The sequence below is a fragment of the Aquila chrysaetos genome, chromosome 24, assembly GCF_900496995.4.
Source record: "Aquila chrysaetos chrysaetos chromosome 24, bAquChr1.4, whole genome shotgun sequence".
NCBI classification, from domain to species: Eukaryota; Metazoa; Chordata; class Aves; order Accipitriformes; family Accipitridae; genus Aquila; species Aquila chrysaetos.
In genome coordinates, this window is record NC_044027.1 from 5,243,154 (window position 1) to 5,265,250 (window position 22,097).

A 22,097-nucleotide genomic window follows, 5' to 3' on the forward strand; every position below is an offset into this window, starting at 1 on the left:
AGCCTTGTGATGTGTGTTGCTGGTATAGTTAAATGCTTCTGCTTTCAGTGGAATCCTAGCTCACACTTCTGTACTGATATTACTGCATCAAACTCTATGGCTGATCTACAGAAAATATAAGTTGATTTTTTTCCTCAAGTGCTAACCCTATCTAAGCCTACAATTTTCCTGGCTCTTCAGAACAAAACGAATACATTCCTCCATTCTTCACTATTTCAGTAAAGGACTACAAAAACATTAAAAAAATAGTACATTGTTTACTGGGAATTAGTTCTGGTAGGTTAGAGAAGGACTGAGGAAGAAAGAAATAATGGACGGACACCATGTTATGTTAGTGCAGACAATATCAACTTCAGCACAGTGTTGAAGAGTAATAATAAAATGGTTTTTTTGAAGCTTCACATCATTCTAAATACATCTGAAAATAATGAAACTGCCTGCATGTAATCTGTTGAAATATGGGAGATTAATTTTACTTACTAGCAAGCAATAAATATATAAGAAGTGCTAAGTTAGGACATTTAAACTTCTACAGAATTTCAGAAAACAAGTGCAAATAATTTGCTAGAATTAACTACAAAGCTAGGATTGTCTTATACATTGAAATTTCTCTGCTTTTGGCATTGCTGGGTAGCATATCTATTTGAAAATGCTTGAAAGCAATAACATAAATGTTGCTTTTTATTTAGAACAACAGAATTACTGGAGGCATTAGGCAGGCCATCTATTTTAAGAACTCTGGAACAGAAAAAAATGAAAAGAAGATCGAGAGCTCTTGCTTAACTGTACCTGTCTCCTCTCTACTGAAACCCCAATTCCCCAACACTTGTAATTCAGGGATTGCTGGTATACTTCCATCTCTTCCCCCAGCCTGGGTCCTGGAAATCCGATTGAAGGGGTGGAGTATCATGCTGCCGGAGAGAGCTTGGCTCTGCTTTATTCTGGGCTGAGCATGAGATATCTGATATTGGCTCTTCCTGCAGAAGTTTGTCATCAGAATTCTTTGCAGAGAAAAAATCTTTGTTCTTCTTCAAGAGCAAACTTCTTCCCTGAAATGTAGACAAACATTACTGTAAGCCAAGGGTGGCCAATCTGTTGAGCCAGTCAAGCGCAGTTCCCATGCCAAGGCAACATCATGTGAGCAGCAAGAGGGCCATGCTGGCATGGGAGCACAGGGTAGTCCAAATCCCCAGCTGCCGAGGAAATGAGCCAGCAGGGACTGCGAAGCTGACATCACCGAGCTGCCGTGGGTCCCACCTGCACGCCCAGCCCGGCCTCATCTCAAAGCGGGGTCCTGGGGAACCATTGTTACCTTCTGCCTGGTAGCTGCTCCCAACCCTCCCTGCCATGTCCATTAAAGGAAGATTGGTGAATATATACTGTCACCTTCATTCTTTGAAGTTTTTCCTACGAGGGGGAGAGAGTCCAGAAGGTCAATATCCTTGCATTAGACTATTCTGTACAATGCCGAGATAAGAGAGTTAAACAAGTTGTTCCATGAGCAGCAGAACTCAAGAACCCAGTTTTTCTGCAGATTTGGATAGGGTTTTGCCTTCATTCTCGCCTCCTTCAGCTATAGGACCCCAGCCTGGCGGTATGCATAGGACGATTCGCCAAGGCTGGGTTCTTTCCCTAGGTGGGGCAATTACTGGAATCTTCTGCGCAGAACAAGGGCTTTTCCTGGAACTTGCAACCGTCTGCCCTATTCAAACTTGGCTGAGATGGCCAGTGAGCTTAGAAATTATTGCAGAATACTGACAGAATGAGCATGTGCATAAACTTCAGTTCTTCAGGAAATCAAGCTAGCACTGTCCTTCACTTCCCCCATCAGCCCCAAGGGAGCTGGTGCAGTAACCTCTAGAATAAAAAACTTGGAGGTTTTGCTCTGCCCTGGCAGGGTCCTTGCTCTGTCGGAGAAATGGAAACAATTTAAAATGCAACGAAGTCATTCTCTGCCACAAAACTCAGCTGGATGCCTTTCCAGCCTGCAAACAAAGATGCCTTTCCCCAAACAGGAACACAGGACTCAAGGAAACAAATTGCATTATCGATCCATTGCAAAAAGGCAAGTACCTGTGAAAAACTGGAGAATTCAAAAGAGCATCTGCTCTGCCCTATGTCCTCAAACACATGACGGTTTAAGTTACTGACAGGATAATTTACCAACATGAAATCTTAAATGTTAAGCTAAATAGTCTACCTTCTGCTGTTCAGCTAGTGGTTCTTCAGCAAACTCTTTCACAGTAGGTTGTAGCTCATCTGGCTTTTGATGCTTGTCCAAAGCAGCCAGCACAGCATCATGAAGCGTTAGAAAGAACCTTTCTTTGGTGACACAGCTGTCAAAGAAATCATTCTTCTCAAAGTCTGCTATCACAGAGGCTATAAAAAATGGGGGAAAATAAATAAAGCAGCAGAATCGCACCAAGCAGTACAGCTAAAACATTTCACTTAAGTTTAAAACTTATCCTTTGAGATAAGTCAGTATTAGTAAACAAATATTATACTCACAGTGACAGCCAGCTATAAGGACTGTAATGCCAATAGCGTGAAACATACAGATGATCTGTGGAAAGAATTCCATACAGGCATTAGAGCAATTCTGCATTGTACAAGTGCACTAGAAGGTAAAACATAAACAGGGAAATAAAACCTCCCTTGTAGTGTTTTATCTCTGAAGAAAACCCTTATTCTGGTATCTCAAATCCTGTTTTTGAGTTGAGCACTAAATAGGCAAGTTGTCCAAGATCTTAGTGAATGCTGACTCCAGAACCAGGGCAGGTCACAGCCAGACCCCATGCTGGCCCTCCTACAGTTCACTATGCAGCACCCAGTGTTATTTCTTCACTTAAACAAAAAGTTCTCACAGGAACAGAGTAACTTGAAACATCTGTCCTTATGCAGATGCCATGCCCACATGTAAACGAGAATAGGAACCCCTATTTTCAAGTGTGACCTGTAATTCTGGTTGTCTCAATTTTCATGTCCAACATTTTTAGATCTATCAAATTAGTGTTAAAGGAATCAGATTTTAGAGGGGATAGATTCTCACCATTTTCTCAATGCCTGACTCTTTGTAATTAAAAGATCTCAAAGTAGTTTGTTTTGTTTTGTTTTTTTAAAGGCAATGAAACTCATTATTTCAGAGAATCACAGAATTTCAGAATAAGGGGATGGAAGGAATCTGGAAAAACTTTGACTTTATCCCTTCTTCCCAATGGGAGGGTCATTCAATGGGTGGCAAATAAATCTTCAAGGATTTTAGGGACAACAGCTCAGTCCAGAATTATTCCCAGTAGGTGTTAGTCTGACCTGTTATTAAACAAAAATCCTTTGAAGTTGAGCTACAGAGTTTGAGAGAGCTGACTAAGAATCCATCTGGAACTGTATCTTTCTGAGAAGCACAGCTACATGAAATTTATTTTCGCTAAATATATATCTCCGTTGGCTAGGATCCCCTCTTGAAGATTTAAAAGTTCAAGGCATACTTCAAAGAAAAGGCTAATTAGGCAGTCAGCAATAACAACAAATTCACTCTAGGGGAAGACAGCTGGTAGTTTTATATCTGACACTTCTAAAGAGCATTTTTTTAAAATGTCCAGCTAGAAGAAAAAATAAACAGCCAAAATGGAAAAAAACAAATTAGACATTTTTATAAATGTGTTTTTTAGTTTATGTGATTCTACAGCTGGTGACAGTGCATGACAGGTTTTTGCATGTCTTTTGTGTGGATAGAGGGGCTTTGTGTTTTGTTTTTTTTTAAAGTGGTTTTATGGGAATTTATTAATTTCTGAAACTTGATAGCTAAATCTTGCACCCTTAAAGGTCAATTGGAAGATAAGCGGATTGTTATGTAGTAGGGCATTTTAGGCTAACAAGAAACATAAGCCACTGGGTAAACTTCAGGTTTCACATTTATGTGCAGTTAGGTTGCTTACCTGTCGCAGTAACTCTGAACCTATCAAATCCACAAATTGCACCATGCTGAAGTCTAAAATAATGGTGTGAACTGGACATGGCAAATGTATTGGTTGTTCTTCCTGATCTAACTGTACTGAGGAATTATCTATTGCAGAGCCTGGTGAAAGGCAAGCTTTTCTCTCTTCATCTTTGCTCTTTTCAGTTGTAAGTCCCGTGTTAAAGCCTGGGGATGCACACTGCGTATTGGCTGCTCCCACCAAGAGCGTCCTAGACCTGAGTTTGTCTCCATACTTTGACCAATGTACCAAATTAACTGAAGATGACGAGGAATTGCTGTCTGCATGACGTTGCTTCACCAATTTCTCTGTATATGGTATCTAAGATGGAAAATGGAGAGTATACCAGTGGTTGGAAGAATTGGGCCCAGGAGGTGGAAAATTTTTTGCTGCAAGTAAGACAGTACTGTAAATCGTATGACATTGCTTCTCTCATGGTAAAAAACACATCTGAAATAACAGCAAATATAGGAAAAAGCCACAGGAGTATGCAAAGTAGCAGGTGACTTGCGCAAGCCTCAGACGTGGTTAGCAGAGTGCCTTCAGCCACCAAATAGTACCTCACTCTTCCACGCCTTGCAATGGCCCATGATACTGGAATCTGACTTGTTACTTCTACCTTTCAGAAAAGACAAGAAGGAAAAAAAAGACTGCCCGTGGCCATTGCCTTTCTGAGCAACAGTAAGCTGACCCTTAGTGGCTCAGTTCTGCAGACCTTTGATTCATCTACTTTCTTGTACGGCAGCTGGCCACAGAATGGACCGATTTAATCAATTTTTCTTTCTTAATAGTTCCAAAGGTGTTTTTTAATTTTTATAATGCAAGAAAGGAAAAGTCACTCTCTGCATTTTTATACTTTAGAAGATAATGTTAAATTACCTATCACTTCAACTCCCTAAGCACCTCAGTGCCACATATGTTTTCCAAACCACTATCTTTCAACCCATTTCTCATAGAAGGGCTTTTTCAAATCACATAAAACTGCTTGAAAAATGTCTTATGAAGCCAGTCCACTCCCTGAAGTTCCTTCATGTATTGTCTAAGACAATTCAGAAAATTCAGATAAAGAGGGACAAGAGTGACTCTAGACGATGCACAGTGGCCAGTTATAGTAAAGATGAGAAATCCTCTAATCATGATAATCATGATAATTTGAGGTATTTTGTACTTGCACTTGGCAGTATTGGAAGGAACAAATTCCTCATAAGGAATGGAATTCTCTCACTTCTGTGGGGAAAAAGGAGAAAATCCCTACTGAAGCACCTGACAAAATTAATTCTTTCAGCTGAGGAGAGGATACGTTGAATACTTCAATTGCTAGTTAATTCACCCAGTAAGCTGAGCTACTATTGCACTATCACATAAACTATGTGTAAAGAAATACAGTGGTAATGTTTGCTTATTTTCAAACAGCAAATATATATATGCTTTATAGAAACATTTACAGCCTTTTCAGTTTGGGCAAGTTAAAAACATTGTCATTGTTAACATAAAACCAGGCACCTCAAACAAACAGACTAGATAAATATACTTTTAAAGCTGACCCTAGGTGGTGGTAGAGGTGGATCACAGACACAAGAGCATTTAAGATCTTTCCTTTCCACTGCAGTGTCAGACAGACTAAGTGAAATTAAAGCCCTCGTTTCACTTTCATCTAGAGGCACTGCTTTCATGTCCATCTGAAAAAGAAAGGCAGTTTTATTAGGGTTTTTATCTCCCTAATGCAGGCTCTCAGACACTTCAGCTGACTGAAAAAGTGGCATTTACCTTGCGTAACAAATAGGTTTTGAAGTGATTCATGTTTGCAAAAGAGATGGAAGAACAGCACTGGAAGATTTTGATACCTTCAATCTCCCTTGCCTGTAAAACAGAAGTTGTATCTGTGAGGGTTGTACCTAGAAGGAGCTATTTTTCCCCTCCTAACTGTCTGTGTTGTAGTCTGCAAGGTCCTACCCTAAGGACAGTTTGGCTGGTCACATTGTTGACTACACTGCATTCTGGCAGTGGCACTGGCAGCATGGACTCAATTACCATAAACTAATCTGCTTCTCTGGCAATTAAAAACATACCTCCAGCACATCTATCACAGATGACAGTTGGCTGCTCTAATATAAAATAAGCCAAATTACTTTTAATGCTCATTACAGAAAACATACACTATAGCCTTGTCTTAGTAACCTTGTCCTTGTATTATTCCATTTTTTGCAAATCCATCAGCATCGCATTGGGAATGTACCCATGTGGCAAAGGCAAAGCTCTCTACTACTGTGTTGCCTAACTCTATGGTGCAGGACTTGAAAATATCATCTTAAAAAGGCCCGTGCCCTACCTATTTTCCCATCACCGGGAGAACCTGTGAGTCAGTCTAGCACATGCACAGTCGTTATTGTGAAAACATATGTAGAGTGGACAAAACCAGGTTGAGAAAAGCAGGTCAGCAAAAAATGCCAAACAGCTCTGGAAATGACAGCAGTGCAGCTTCCAGCGTGGAGACAGCCCAGATGGACATAAGAAGCTCCACAGGCCCAAGCAGGCTGAGCTAGGTATCTGAATCACTTCACACTACAGATACTTAAGCATTCTTCAGTTTTCGAAGTTTTGAGTCAAATGAACTGAGTCTGAATGGTCCCCCCCAGGCATTTAAGGGAAGAAGCTAGATTAGAGAGAGATGGAACATTTGGGTTTTGTTTCCTCTTACGGCTCTGTAGACGGATAAACTTCTATAAATATTCATGTTTGGAATCTGTCCCAGCACCACCATCTTCATTCTGAAACAAGATGTTTATTAGGTTTTCACAGAGAACAGAGAAAAACCATTTGTTCCCAGAAGCTTGATCTCCATTTCTCTCCACTGGATACACCACCTGTAACTTAGAGGGTGTGAGTACAAAAAGTTATTCACTCATAATTAGGGTTCTTTGAGTAGGGGAGCAGTACACAAGCAGAGTCTTCAGCTACACTGGTGTCCTCAAGAATGTATAATGTCCCATTTCTAGCTCTGGAACACTTGGATTATTGTTATTACAGTAGAAAGCATGTATCCTCTCCATCTTCCCCACAGCCTTCCTCAAAGATACATCTACACAGGCAGGTGGAGGCAGCTGTAACTTGTGCTTAGAGCTGGATGCACATAGGCTAGGCCTGATCCAGAGGCCGTGTAGCAACATTAAGGCAGGGTTTTGACTTGAAGGAGAATATCCTGGTTTGGGTACCATGCTTTGCTAATGGTGCTGCACGGTTTTGGGGCAGGTTCTGGTCAGTTCAGGGCATGGGTGAAATAAACATGTGGCTGGCTGCCTGGTTGCTGGAGAACTGGAAGGCAGTGGGCCCTGATGTATGGAAAATTGTTGTCAAGACAATCTATTCAAAGCAATCTGTTTGCAGATAACTTCCCATGCTTCTTCGAGTGTTGTTGGCATAATGCTCCCACTGGTAGGAAATTCATAAGCGGTTATATATCCTGAAGATAGTATGGACAACAGGGATACTTAACTGAACAGTGGCCGCAGAAATGCCCTTTCACAATGCTCATTAAATCCCAAGGCAAACCCAAGAGCATAACTCTGAGTAGAGGTAATACAGTGAGCTTCAGACAGCAACTGAAATTCTTCCTGAAGGTATTCTTTCAGAGCCACTCTGGGTCAGATGACAAGCAGTTTGATATTTGCAGCAACTGAATTATTTCCTGCCTCTTTCCATGTTATTCTAGAGGCTTCAGTCTACTCAGACAAGCACCTCCTTATCATGGTAAATCTCAAGAGGTGTGGCTTGGATTTATGAATGATTTTCCTGTTTGGATTAGCAGCTAATAAACTGAGTAATGTGTGCCTGATGTAACCTCCTTCCCCTATCACGAACTGAGTTTACGGAGAAGATGAAGCAATTTGGTAAATGGCAGTGAAAACTGAGGAATATATTTGAAATAAAGGCACAACATCTCATTTTATCCCTATAGCAGTGTGTACACAGATCACCTCTCCTGGCTGATGCCTACATCACAATAAGCAGTCTTCAATAGCACAGTACATCTGCAGAAGGGACCAATCCAGAGCCCATAAACTTGAAACTGGTTTGGGATAGCATTAGAGAGACTCCAGAATGACCTGGCTGAAGTGTTTACAAACATGAAACAGCTTTTTAATTGTCACATGTATAACTATCTCCAAAACATCAACTCTAAGAAAAACTAGTATTTTGTTTTAAAAGTTACAAGTACCTGTGTGACCTAATGGTGATTATAAGGAACGTAAATCCCATGGCGATCACTAAACCGACATCAAGGTCAAAACAAAGCACTGCAGCAAAAGTTACAAGCCAAATAACCTTTGAACAAGAGACAGAGAGAACATGAGCAGTAAAAAGATGCAGAATGACCTCCAACTCAGCCCCAGCATTTGCGAATTGCAGACAATATAAAAGGCTAGAAATGGTAATATGTGAAATGCTTTGTTGGCACATCTAGACCAACCCAGTCCTAGAAGTAGTCGCAAACAAGGATCACAAATCACAGTTCAGATCTCCAGACTTTTTAACAGGGCTTCAATTATTAGGAAAACACACATCATATTGGGGGTCTTTCTCTTTATGAGAAATCCTGCACAAGAGTTGACATGAGAATGTGGCCCCGGCTGGCAGCTAGACAATTTCCTTCTTAGGGGATGTGGGAAGCAACAACAACAATCAGTTTTCCATGTACAGAATTAATTGCAAATTGATTTGAAGAGATTTCAATACATTTCTTTCAGCGGATATTTCAAAGGATCCCTTTTCTAAAGGAATGGCCACTGCCGTGCCTTGCCCTCACAAAACATCCATTTCTTCCTTTAAGACACATTCTAAATCCTAGGTGGCTTTTTTTGTCACTTACAAAATGATACTTATCCTGTCTCCACAGGATGGGAATGTCCAGAAATTTGTCAAGAAAAGGGAGCATGTTAAATACCACAATAGCAGCCAGTATACCCTGTGGAAATCAGAAAAATAGCATCTATTATTTTGCTGGTTTTTGTTTGCAACCACAAACATGCTAAGGAACAGATATCCACAACAGAAAAACCACTTGAAATGAAAATCTTATAATAGCTTTATTTCCATAATTTTTATAGATAACAGTTCTCCTCTGATCTGCAAACCAAGATGAAACTAGCATATAACTTCTTGTTTGATTTCACAATCACTTCTGCCAATACAACTGGACTTCCTCTTGAAATGCTATGTGTAGTTTCCATTACAGTGTTCTTCAGTGAATCCCTATGCCTCCTGCAGCACTAGGAGAAAGGCCAACACTATATACAAAATTAAGAGTTGCTGTTTTCAAAGAATGGTTTCAATTAGCATGGGTAGTTCATTGCCAGATTTAGGAAGTTGTTTGACACCATTTGTTGAAACAGCCTCTTAGCAGAGAAAAGGAGACTGAGGGGAAGTAGATGGTTAAATTTTTTTTGTCAGCTAGTTTTGGGAAAGGGATTAATTCTCCCATCTTACAAAGAGGCCAGGAAAAAAATCAGGAAGTAATGCTCCGTCAGTGGTTCCCTAAGAAAAAGAAAGTCTACATAAAAATTTAAGGCAAAAGTAGAAAACTGAGTACTCTGAATAATCTACGATAACAAAATGTTTATGTTTATTGCACTGGCAATGCAAAATCCACAGAAGGCAGTTTAGGAGTCCATATGGTTTTAAAATAAACCTCAAAGACCAAGCCAGAATCAGAGACACTGAATCCAAATTTTCATTTGGAAGCTTTTATTTACCTCTTTACACTAAGGATTTTGAAGCACCCATCTTGGAACTACTTATACTGATGCAAGAGAGAAACTCATGAATTTGTTATACAAGTGTGCAAAAGCTTGGAAGATCTGAAACCAAAAGTGAAATACAATGTTTAAATTATAGGGGCTGGCAGTGAAATTTTAATCCAGTTTTACCCAATTAATTTTAGCTTGTACTGATCAGTGAGAGATGGGAGAGATGCAATATTAATTACCTAATACATTAGCCTGCTGAAATTTAGGAGAGTTTAAAGCCGTTGTTTTGGTTTGGTCCATCCCTGAAAACAATTAACTCTAGAGCATGATCTAATCCCTAACTGTCCCAGAAAAATCCTCATATTATGCTTAGAAAATCTTCATTTTATGCTTAGGAAGTAAGTAGGCTTCTGCCATAACTATTTCAGGTTCACTTACATTAGGCATCATCTGGAAAAAGTGTCCTAGTTTCAGTGCAATCACCAGCATCATAGATGCTCCAATCGCTGCTGCTAACTGAACAGAAATACTTTATTAGAGAGGCCTGACAGAACCATTTACTTACTTGTCCTCTCTAAACAAGTAGATATGTCCCATGTAACACCACCGACTGGGAAAAATAACCAGGGAACAATTAGCAAAGGCCACAGGTATGCTGCAATGCATGGTACAAATTCTAGACTACTCAAGCTGAAAGAGTTTTCTGTACACACAAATTTGGCCTAAATGGACTATTCTTAGGCACAACAGAACAATGCAACAAAGGATTTTGGTTTGATAATTTCACCTGAGTAATAGGAGACTTCTCTTGCAAGTCAGACTTTGGAATAAAATCTTTATTAAACAAAATTATTTCTAGCCTGCAGTGAAGCGTGTACAGACATTCAGTTAAAAGGTATGATAAAACCATTATTACATATTATTATTCCATATTACACCCTCTTTCCCGCCTGAAAAAAAAAAGCACAAAGTCAAGTACTCAAGAGTTAGGAAGAAGTGGCAGAATTAAGGGTGCATGAACAATTTTCCATTTGGCTTTTTGGGTATATTTACTAAAATACAGTTTTAAACTGCATGAACATATCCTATTCTCCCCACAGGATCCCGGCTTCCTTCATGGCACGTCATGTGCTGTAAATATCATGTAAGTATAGTACATAATATAACATACACAGAGAGGGTATCTGAACTCATGTTGCATGTAACTTTACATCTCACAAATTGTTTAGATTAAATATCAGCCTATACTCCGTAAACAGTGATTTTCGATGAGAGTTTGGAAGCTTAAAAAATCCAGCCCAGCTCACCTGTGTTCTTCCACCTGTCTTCTCTTGAATGACAGTTCCAGAAATAGCACAGCTGACAACAAAGCTTTTGAAAAATGAGCTGCAAATATTGCATAGCCCCACAGCTATTAGCTCCTGTAAAACAGAACAGAAGGAAGCAGAGAAAACCCCAAACGAATGACTTACCTTCACAGAAGTAGTTTACCAGGAATTCCTTTCCCTTTGCTCGCACTTGCTAGTTGCTCATCTGTGTTGCTAAGCTCAGGAAACCTTCTGGAAAGCCAGGTCTCCTATGGTTAAAATGAGCTCTCTTAAAAGGCATACTGTTTTCACAGCTGAGGATCTCATGGACCCCCAAATTCAATTCCTTCTTTCCGAGAAATCCCCTTAGAACCCCAAAGCTATGAAGCACTGGCTTTCAAGCTAACATGTGGCAAATCTCAGTATGCAGCATAGTACACCTGGACAAAAGCTGAGTGGAAAAGACATTCCCTTTATATTTATCCCCAGAGGCTTCAAGAACTCAGGGCAGCTTCTTTAGTGGCTTAGCTCCATTCTAGTAAAGATCCAAAGCCATCACAACAAGCTAAACTTGGAGTAGTGCAAAATACCTAATGCTTACTAACTCTAGCACGCTGGAAACTAACACGGTTTTAGCTTAAAAGTATCTCAAAGCAATCACTGATCAGAGAATCCATACACTGGGACAGTAGCCACATATAGAGAAGAATTACAGCTGCTCTGGCCATTTACAATTTCAGCTATTAATTTATCATGCTTTTGTAGTCTCAGGGATTCATGACAGCAAGGGTCCTCAGCTATCAGTTGCAGCACTATGTGTGTGTGTGAGGTTTATCATCGTAATCGCTGGGAATATACAAAGGTGTCTTGGTCAAAGGCAGCCATGTTTTGGCCTTCACATTATTGGCTTATAACATCCACTTTCCATAGGCAAGGGTAACAAGTTGCTACAAAACCATCATCTGGCATATTCACTCCCTCCTTGAATTTCTACCACTGTCAGGTAGTTAGTGGCTTTGCAAGTTGAGTTCAGCTTGCTTCTTGGCCTAGGAAGTATGTGTAGTTTTGTTCTCACCTGATTGCTGGCAATATTGTAGTTGTGAAGTGAAGCATACCTCTCCCCAACAAAACCAAGAAGGAAATAGCTTACGATAGCAAGGGAGAAGGCATGCAGTATGATCTTGCTCAGGTTTGATAAATCTGGCAGTGTAGGAGGCAGAAACCTACAGGATCAGAGAACAGATAAATTTAGACCTGTTCTGAGCTCTGTCCACAGTAACTCCAAATGCAGGATCAGAGGCATCCAGCACCCCACAGGAGATGCTCTCAATCTGTAAGACTTCCACCTCACAAAAAATGCAAATTCCTTCCTCTGTGTGCTAATAAAACCTAATACAGAAAACTATAGTCTGAATTTTGCATATGCTCAGAAATGATGATGCAATTAAAATTCCTGAAGAGTTATTCCTCTAGCTGTACTTCCCAGTAAAAGTCAGTCCATGTCAGATTTCAAGAACAGGCTGAAACATCTCTTTTGTATCTCTAAAGTACAACCTCATAAACAGCACAGATTACTAACCTCTGCGGAATCATATTGACCACAGCACTACTAGATTCAGCGTGAAGATGAATGTGATTAGAAATAATGCTGAATGTGATAATCTGAGAAAGAAAACAAGAAGCAATACCAGAGATTATACAGCATTTACTCCTGAAACTGTACACAATCCATCTAAAGACAGTTAATCTTGTAGAGTATTCAAAGGACTTAAACACAGTGTGTAAATATAACAGCATCCTGAAGCAATATTTGAAATGTTTTTTGAAATGAAGTATATTATACTCTCTGTTAGTTCAATTATCACAATGGCATTTTGGAGATCACTTACCAAGAGAAGTTCCATAGGAAATGCAATAGGACTATATTTATAAGTTATCGTGATAGATGTATTGACTCGTAGTACAGCCATGCCAAGCAAAAATAGCAATATGCTGGTGGCATTAGCCTTTGGGAGTGTCAGGAAGAAATGAAACAGATTCTGAAAAATAATCATCATAAGAGAGGATCAGAGGCAAATACTACAAATATTTCTATATTCCAGGAGATTGATATAGGTTGCCCTGACTCCTGAACTCATCCTTTCTGCTACAGTGGTATCTTCAGTTAGAAGAAGAAAGATGCTAAGAGAAAAACAGTATTTAAAAATCTATCTTGTCTGTTGGTATCTGCAGAGAAAACGCTGCCACAAATAGCTCAGATCTAGTACCGTCATTCTTCTCTTTTCTGCACTACCTTTTTCTCAAGTTGTCTGATTGACATTACTAAAGTAAATTAGGATGAATTAGCTTTAACTTGTCTTTAGCTTGGAGTCTGCTCCTTCTTTGTCAGATATGATAAAGATACTGTGTGCCCAATAGCTTGCCCGTGATGATCTACTGAAGAAAAAAAATACCTTTTCCTCTAACCTTTGCTCTACTACGATTATAGACAAGCTGAAAATATATTATAGTGCTACATAAGTAATTAAAAATATGCACACAGACTTTTCTTCTTGCATGTCACACAATAAGCAACATACATCGTTCAAGACAACAGGAAGGCGAAGTAAACCACAGCTGAGACTTGCACAAATATCCCTTAGCAACTGACTTAGACTGAAATTGCCTTCAATTTCTGAAGGTGTTCTCTTCTTTCCCCTCCATGAAGCATGCATTTCTTCAACTAATAATGAATTTACTCACATAGAAAATGCCCAGGGGGCCCTTATGGAAGTCAAGCATGACGTCAAAGATAAAGGTAAACTGTGATACAATGACATGCAATGCTGCTGCCGTGAGGTAGGCATCAATGAGAGTCTTCGGCAGGTATGTTGTTACAAACCCCAGGCAAAAGCAACCTAGCAGCAACTGTGTGGAACAAACGAGAAGCGAGATGTGGTATAATTATCAATGTCTAACCCCGCCCTTCTTGTTTCCATATTTGAAGAGCATGACTTTTCAATGCCATACATGATGGATAGTTATTTGAACACACTATTTTCATTATGCACAATTAAGTAAGACACTGCCAAACCCAAATAGGAGCACTTTATACCAAGTGTGTGCAGTTAAGCAGGACTACCTAAGGGTCAACATAATGCAGAACTGGTCAAAATAAAAGATAGTAATTTACTTCACACATATTAATCACGGACACATGAATCTTAACCTATCATATCTTTTTCAGACAGCTTGAGAGGAAGAGACAGACCTTCATGTCCCACTTTGCACAACATGTGTATTCAAATGTGCCAAGCTTAGTATTTGTGGTAAGAATATGCAAGCAGTACCAATTCTTACATCTGTATGAAGAATGCACGTAAGGATATGTCATTAAGGGTATAAAACAGATTCATCTTCTACCTGAATGATGCCAGTCAAAAATGTTATTGATGCGGTAAGTGTCAAGGCCTCCATGTAATCTTTCATAAATGTAGGGTCTGAGAAGTTGTCCAGTGAACCATTAGAGGACAATGTTTGGTTGAAATTAAGAGTCTTCAGAACATTTGTCACCATCACATTTAGGATGCTGAATGAGCCTGGAACCAACAGAACAGAGAACAGAAAATGGAACTGCGTGAGATGTTGCAACAAAGAATATCTTAAAACCACCATCCATCTCTTCCCTCCACCATCAGTCTGTGCAGTATGAGACAGTCTATTTTCATTCATATATATAATCCACATATATAATCAATTTTTATAGCTTCTGAGTAAGTACCTAAAATTTCCAAAGTCCTGTCTGAAAATTTCAGTTTCCTACCATTTTACAAGTGAAGTCTTCAGCTGGTCAGATGCACAACAAAAAGATTTTAATGTAAAGCACAAAAAATGTATGCATTACAATAAGCCGCCAGAAAGGCTGAAAAACATAGTCAGTCAGAGAAAGAACTGCCAATTTACCTAAGAGGCCAGAGCTCCACGTACCCACTCATTATGATAATGTGAAGGGCCTTTGCACATGTAAACAGCATTTTAATAATCTAGCTTTTGAACAAATTAAGAATGTAAACCCATCAACAGTTCAGTCATGGCAAGAAACTGCATGTAGAAGACCATGAAGAAGATCAGGAGCCAAGTCATGATTCACAGTAACATCCTGGGGGTAAATGTGAAGCAGCTTGCACTGGTCCTTTACTTTACGTAGGATATGCCTCCATGACACTCCAGCTGTCTCCTTTGCACTGGTGTCTGTGATAGCTCATGTCCTCAGGCGTACAAATTACTCCGCAGCTGAAACTTGACTGACTTGGTGAAATTCTCACCACAGATCAGCTGCAGAAGCGGAACAACAATGAACTGAGAATCTGGGGGTCTGGATTCTCACCTAAATAACATCTGTGTATTAGACGAAATAGATTAGGACATCTTGCCATTTTTTTGAAGCAGCATTGAACATAATCTCTAAGTCCTGTAGAAACATTTCACAGTACAAAATAAACCTCACCAATTGAGATATGATGAGAAGTCCCAAATATAACATATGTCATTGAGCAGCAGAACGCAGAAAGGAAGCCATTGATATTTGGCAGAGGTAACCTGGTCAGCCAAACTCCCAAGAGTCCTGGAAAGCAAAAATCTGTTTCTAAAGTCAAGCAAATTGGGAAGGCTCTCTATCTTTGGTTACTATTTTTAAGTAAAATTTTGCTGATGAAAACCTGCCAACCCTTATGAAAACCCCATTTTATATATTCACAGAATCACCACACATAGGTAGCATGAGTGCTGGTCTTGCTTACACTACCTGCCACTTTCCAGTTTGGGCCTAAATATGCCAAATCAGTGAGCAAGATGGCCATTCAACTCCCACAGTCTGTTTTTTTTAGGGAATTCAGGACCTGATAAAGCCAGGCCAGTTAGTGACAAAAGCCAATGTTGTTTTATGACATGGGCCCTTGCTAACTAGAAATTAGACAAAGAACCAGAACAACTCTTTGTTTAGGCCACCTACTAGTGGGGTGGCTATGCATGTGGGTATCTAACAGACCTGATTTTGCAAGGTGGATTTTAAAGACCATATTATTTTGTTTGCAATATAGGAAAATGCTGCTGTTAAGTCTATATTTTGAGTTAGTTTGAGGGAAACTTTATGAAAAAAGTAGTGTCCTGTCCTTGAAATTACACCATGTAACATCTGATTATAGAAAATAAGTTCTCCTGCAAATATGCAAATAAATAGGTTAATGATTTAAGGAACTTCCAAGGTTAAAGTTCCTGCATAACCTGATGACATTAGAAAGAACAGAAACACACACAGGAGATAGATAGATTATGAAAAGCATGATATACAAAAGGAAGCTAGAGTGTTTTTTTCTCTCTGCCTACCTTGAGGAATCTGAAACATCCCAACACTTAGGCCTGCATGTAGATCCCTCAAGATCCATTCTCTGAACCGATATGAAAACAGCCAGTTCAGGATAGGGAACATCTTGAGTGTGATCTTTCTGAACCTTCCCCAGGAGAAGCTGAAAAGAATCAGATAAGCTAAGCTATATGCAATGGCTTTTACGATCTCCATCTCTGCAGCACTTTTGCATGGCCTCATGCTCTGCAGGCACAGAAGCCACACTGCTACGGTTAGCTCGCTGCAGGCACCAGGTACTGTGAACCCACACAGGTGTTAGCCTTCTGCAGATCCAGCTGGCACATAACATGAATCCTACATGGGCACCCCCATGCCTTTGCATGCCATTCAGATGAATCGCAAATACGCTGTGTGCCATTTATATGATAGCCTGTCAGCGCTGGAGCCCAGAGCGCTAGATGCATCAATTACTTGACCTGATTAACACTGCAGAAAAATAGGAGATGGTATTTTGATTTCTCCTATTCTGATCTAGAAGAAAAACAAACACTACATCTGGGGGGCAAAAATAGGCAAGCCTATCCCACCTCCCCAAAACCAGTCAAATGTTTCCTGTATTACATTATTTAATAAGGGGATGCAAGCAAGACTTGACCTACATGATTTATTTTGTGTATATGTTTTTGAATCAGAATCTCCAGTAGGTAAACTCTGACTAAACACATGGCCCTGTGCCCCTTCTTCTTCCCCTTTTTAATCCCCTGGCAATGTTGGTGATTTTCTACTTACAAACCAAATACAAGTGATGTAGTGTCTGCCCAAGGCTTCTGGCAGCCTTGAACAGTGGCTGTGGGAACTGACCCCAGTTAACATTACAGAGTTGAGTCTCCTTCCATCATTTTATTGTCCAAGGTGACGACACACTGGGCTGACAAGTGGATAAATGAAGAAAAAATGAGACAAAATGGAGAACAGAGAAAACACATGAGGTAGGGAAGTGGAAAAGAAACAGGGAAAAGAGTATGAGGAAGAAGGCAGATACGGTTCTTAGACAATGAGTTGGGGGAGGGAATAAAGAGATTTTCTTATTAAACATCAAGTGCAATGATAAAGCTTCCAATAATATTAGCTATGACTTTAGAGCAAAATTCTCCCTTTGATCTCTGGGCATAACTTATTTTATTGCACCAGGTGTTTCTGGGTGGACAGACTGTTAACTCTAGATCACATGTCATAATTATATACAATTCAACCCTTTCCATCAAGTAATTTTGTTTCTCTGACTCCAGAACTTCATCCAATCTCCTTCTTACTTTTTTTTTTTTTAAATATATAAAAAGACAGCGCTGGGACAGAAGGCTATTGCACAATTTAAGGATCTTACTATTTGATGACAAGTCTTCATGGTGAATGAAAACTAGAAGACACAATAGCAACTCAAACTATGGCTCCATTTGCCTTCACTTATCACCAGGAAATTACTTTACAGCAGCATAAGTTAGACGTGACCCATAGTTTTAGGCTGCAGTCCCACACATAGCTGAGCTGATGTAAGAGCTAGTTATACAGAAAGAGAGAGGTCTGGCTCCCCTACTTTCCTTTCCCTGTGTGGTCCTGTCCCTTCTGGCAGCAGCAAGCTGTTAGATTAGCTCACCACACCTTGTGGAACCTCACCCATAGCTAGACTTGAGTCTCAAGTCCTGCCGTGGTCTCAAAACAACAGTTTAAGTTTCAGTATACATTCACTATACATGCTGAAACAAAGCCCAGATAAATGATGAATCAGAGACTTTGTATTTACTTTCTTAGTGGGACTTTGTAGAGTAGACACAGCCATAACCATTGACAGTCCACCCTGGATCCAAAAAGAGATTCAGAAAGAAAACTGAGATATTCATAGTCAAACAAAACTAAAAGGCAAGCTGATGAATGGACTTCCTATTTTTTATTATATTTGCCTAGCTGGAAGAACATCAGGAATTCTCCTATGCTGCCAACAAAGACTGCCTTCTGGTGAGCCTGCAGCCTGCAAAGCTCCTCTGGCAGAAGAGATGCTTCTACTCCCAGTATAATGCCCAAAAGAGAATTTTGGCAGGCAGGAAAACGAGGCTGTGGAAGCACTAATGCTTTATCAGTAACCTAGCCTCACCAGTTCTTCTCAAAGAACACAGGAACATAGCTCCAAAATAACACCAAAGCAGGTCAGTCAATCTCAGTTATACCATTATGCAACTTTCCATGTGCCCAGCTGAGAGGGAACAGAAAAAGGCTCCTGAAATTTAAGAAATAAAAGTATCAAAAGGCACAAATCAGAAAAAAGCAAATGAAAGCCTGTGTCTGACAGCTGGGCTGAAGGAAACACTGGAGGGAACTACAACTATTGGCAGTTTCTCTTTACAGTGCATATATCCCTCACACTATCATAGTCTTGAAGTGAACAGACACTTTTGCAGATTGCAAATAGCAACTTCGGTAGTGCAGCACTAAACTGATCTTGCACGCTTCAGGTGCCAAGTTACTGTAAGTGGGTGTTCTGCTTTGGTTATCAACCAGTGCAGTTCAGCATTTTAATTACCAGCTGTGGAAAAGTTAGCACCCTTTTTACACTTGGGCTTGAAGAGTGTCCTTAAGTTTCTTTACACCTGATAAATTCCTGGCATAGAACTCACCTGCACTGTAGCTGTCTGTTCTCCCGAGGCATCTGTAGTGCTCCACCCAAGGTGGAGGACAGTTTTCTTTCAAAGTATGCCTGGAAGTGCTCCTCAGTCTGCATTTCTCTTTGGACCCTGTAAGTTGCCGGTTGCCTGTAAGTACCAACAGTATCCTTCTCAAGTGCCATGTTTTCCTTCTGACCACAGTCAGTCAAAAACAGAGGAACAGCAAATGCTGGAGACCATAATGAACACTCTCTTTCTTGGTAGTTGAGACTGGAAGAAAGAAACAGGGTCACTGACTGAAGTATCTACTAAAACCAAACCAAAAAGCATGATACGTGATCAGTCTATCCCAACATCATTCCTGTGAAGCCAGTAGTTAGAGCAGGGTTAAGCAAGGCTCTGGAGAATTAAATCCATGAAAGACATGCTGCTCTTGGGATCAAAGAAATCAACTGCCGAATCAGTTGTAGGAACACTGTGTCCTTCTGGAACTTGCCTTGTTCCTACTCAGTAGGAAAGACCAGCCTGGAACTCCTCCATTTTGTGATCCCAAAAGCAGGCCTGTGTTTAGGGAACTAAATACAGTCCCTCTCCATAAACCTACCACAGCTGAGGAAACAGTTTGAATTCTCCTTGTTTCCAATCCTGGAGGAAAAAAGCTTAGTCTGAATCACACAGAGAGCAGCTAAATATAAGGCTGTACAAATGCTGCAACTTGCTGTATAAAATTGGTATCTGATACCATTCAGGTTTTTAAATCCCCAAAATGTCTGACTCACATTCCTCAGTATTTTATTATCAGGAAGGGGATCTGAATTCAATCACTATCACTCAGAGTAGGTAAGATGTGAGTTCCCAGAGTGAATACTGAGTAAGTAAAGGTCCAGTGCAAGAACAGATCTAAGACAAGTTCTCATACTGACAGCTGAGGCAGAAAAAAAATTCAAATCCAGAGTTACCAAGTGAAAGTACATTTAAGAAGGGTGGTGACATGTAGGAACATTTTTTTTTGCTATGGGCAGAACAAAGAAAGAAAAGAGGAAGTATAAAATGGCCGTGAGTGAGCAGTTGAGAGTGTATTTAGAATGCAATCCAAGTTTAAAGTATCAAAACCTGCAAAAAAATTCATTGGGATTTAAGTTTTCTCCTCATATTTCCTTTCCTGAACCACGATCAGTTTGTACAGGTCTAGTGCTTTGCATGACTGAGATCTGCTACTTCTGATACAGCAACAGGGACTCCAGCACAGTATTTACTGTCTTGTGAGACATAATCTACCAACACGTACACATGTCCCAGTCATTCTAAACCACAGAGAGAGCTAGTAGTAGGCAAGTTTCAAACATACTCCATCCCTATGGCACAGTTTCTTCTTCTTTTTACGGAGGAGATAAATCAAGGTCTTCCACAGATGAGTTTAAGAGCCATTTTGTTCATTAGCTTTTCATACCCAGTGCAAGCTTTTGAAGCCGTAGCTGTTTCTAACATCTTTGAGCACAATCACCTCTTTTCAAGGCAAAGTAATACAACAAGCAAAACTAGCAAGAAGCTAGAGTTTGCAAATCAAAGACATTAAAAACCCCAGCGCACCAAAAAGTAGTTACTTTTTAGATGCAAGCAGTGGTAACCTTCAGCTGTTCACCCGTGTTATTTGGACTTCAGTGATGACTCACAGCAGCAGAGGACAGGGTCCCACTCTGTTACGCTGTGTAGAGAAAGAGAAGGGTTTTGACGTGGGAAGCCAAATGTTTTAAAAGCAGGCTTCCATATCCCATTCCAAATGTGTCTGTCTTGGATAGTACTGCTAACGAGACTCATATTCCTCAAGCTTGAGATCAAAAGCTAAGTGGCCTTAAACACAAATCCCTAACACTGTTTATTTGCTGTGACATTCTGTACTTACTACCTGGTGAAGACACCATGGGCTTTACTCTAAAACATGCTTAACCTGCAGCACTTAATGACTTCATTGAGTCTTAGGCACATACTTGAAAGCAAGCACATACATATCTTTGATATTGCAAGGCCTATTGCAGTATTGAGAAATAGTTTATTCTCCAAACACACAGAGAAAGATCAGGACAGTGGGAAATCTGGGCAGGGAGAGCTTAGCTCTCCCCATCGCTCCTGGCTTGAAGCCCCTGGAAGGGAACAAAGCGTGAACACCAGTGACCCTGACAGGTTACCCTGCAGAAGTGCTGCCTTAGGTAAGTTTTTTTAATCTATTTTCCTCTTTTCACCTAAAGCACACCCTAAGGGAGGCTGCGCAGGAAAGCCAAGCAGCGTTCATGAAAAGGCGAAAAAAGGGCACCAATTCCCGAATTTTGGCTTATTTGCGCCGGAGAAGGTCGATATCGGGACCCTCCAAGCCGTGCGATACCCCACAAGGCGCTGCCCCAGCCTCGCTCCCCGGAGGCGCCTCCCCGCGGGGCAGCTCTCGCGAGAGGTGGCCGCGCTGGTTCCATATTGGGTCATCTCTGCCTTCGGCGCCTCAGCTCTCGCGAGAGCGATCGTGACGAACGATTGGGCTCCGCCGTCGCGGCGGCGGCGGCCGGGGGGAGCAGTGTGTGTGAGCGCGGGGGGGTCCGGTTTGTGCCGCTTGGGGCGGAGCAGCGGCAGCGGCTGTGGCGTCGCCTGCGCCGTCCTACCTGCGACGGGAGTGTCTCCCCACACCGCCGCCCCGCCCGCCCCTCAGCCCTCCTCCGCCCCGCTCGCTGCCGGCTGGACGACCCTCCCCCGCCGCGCCTCTCTTCACCTCGCTTCACCTCACCTCACGGGGCTATCCCGCCCTTCGCTATCCGGGGGAGGGACGGGGGGACCCAGGAGAGAAGGGCGGGGGGGCGTGTGTGGAGGGGAGGGGAGGGGAGGGAGAGGAGGGAGAGGAGAGGGGCGGGACAGGACCAGCGGCTGAGCGCGCCCCCTGAGGTGAGGTGAAGGCGGGAGGGGAGCGCAACCGGCCGCGCGAGGGGGCGCGCGCGAGCGGGCGGGGCGGCGGCGGCCAGCGGGCGGCGGCGTGAGGGGACGGCGGCGGCGGGGAGGGCGTTGCTGTTGCGGGGCCGCCCCCGCCCGCG

At 41.3% G+C, this 22,097-nt stretch overlaps 1 protein-coding gene across 2 annotated transcripts; it reads right to left on the minus strand.

Annotated features, from left to right (window-relative positions):
- Positions 1-237: 237 nt before the first annotated feature.
- SLC26A8 (solute carrier family 26 member 8) lies at positions 238-21,865 on the minus strand. 2 transcript variants are annotated; one of them, XM_041119671.1, is made up of 21 exons: positions 21,797-21,865; positions 20,631-20,731; positions 19,039-19,296; positions 16,390-16,529; positions 15,512-15,628; positions 14,428-14,603; positions 13,768-13,932; positions 12,915-13,064; positions 12,605-12,687; positions 12,101-12,248; positions 11,026-11,139; positions 10,157-10,234; positions 8,842-8,937; positions 8,191-8,297; positions 6,673-6,742; positions 5,742-5,834; positions 5,519-5,653; positions 3,936-4,295; positions 2,509-2,563; positions 2,201-2,379; positions 238-1,049 (listed from the first exon to the last, which is right to left on the minus strand). In XM_041119671.1, the coding sequence occupies exons 3-21, from the start codon at positions 19,206-19,208 to the stop codon at positions 834-836; spliced, it is 2,652 nt and encodes an 883-aa protein (XP_040975605.1). In that variant the 5' UTR covers positions 19,209-19,296; positions 20,631-20,731; positions 21,797-21,865; the 3' UTR covers positions 238-833. The 2 variants fall into 2 exon arrangements, with proteins under 2 accessions (XP_040975605.1, XP_029855348.1); XM_029999488.2 differs by lacking the exon at positions 15,512-15,628.
- Positions 21,866-22,097: the final 232 nt, after the last annotated feature.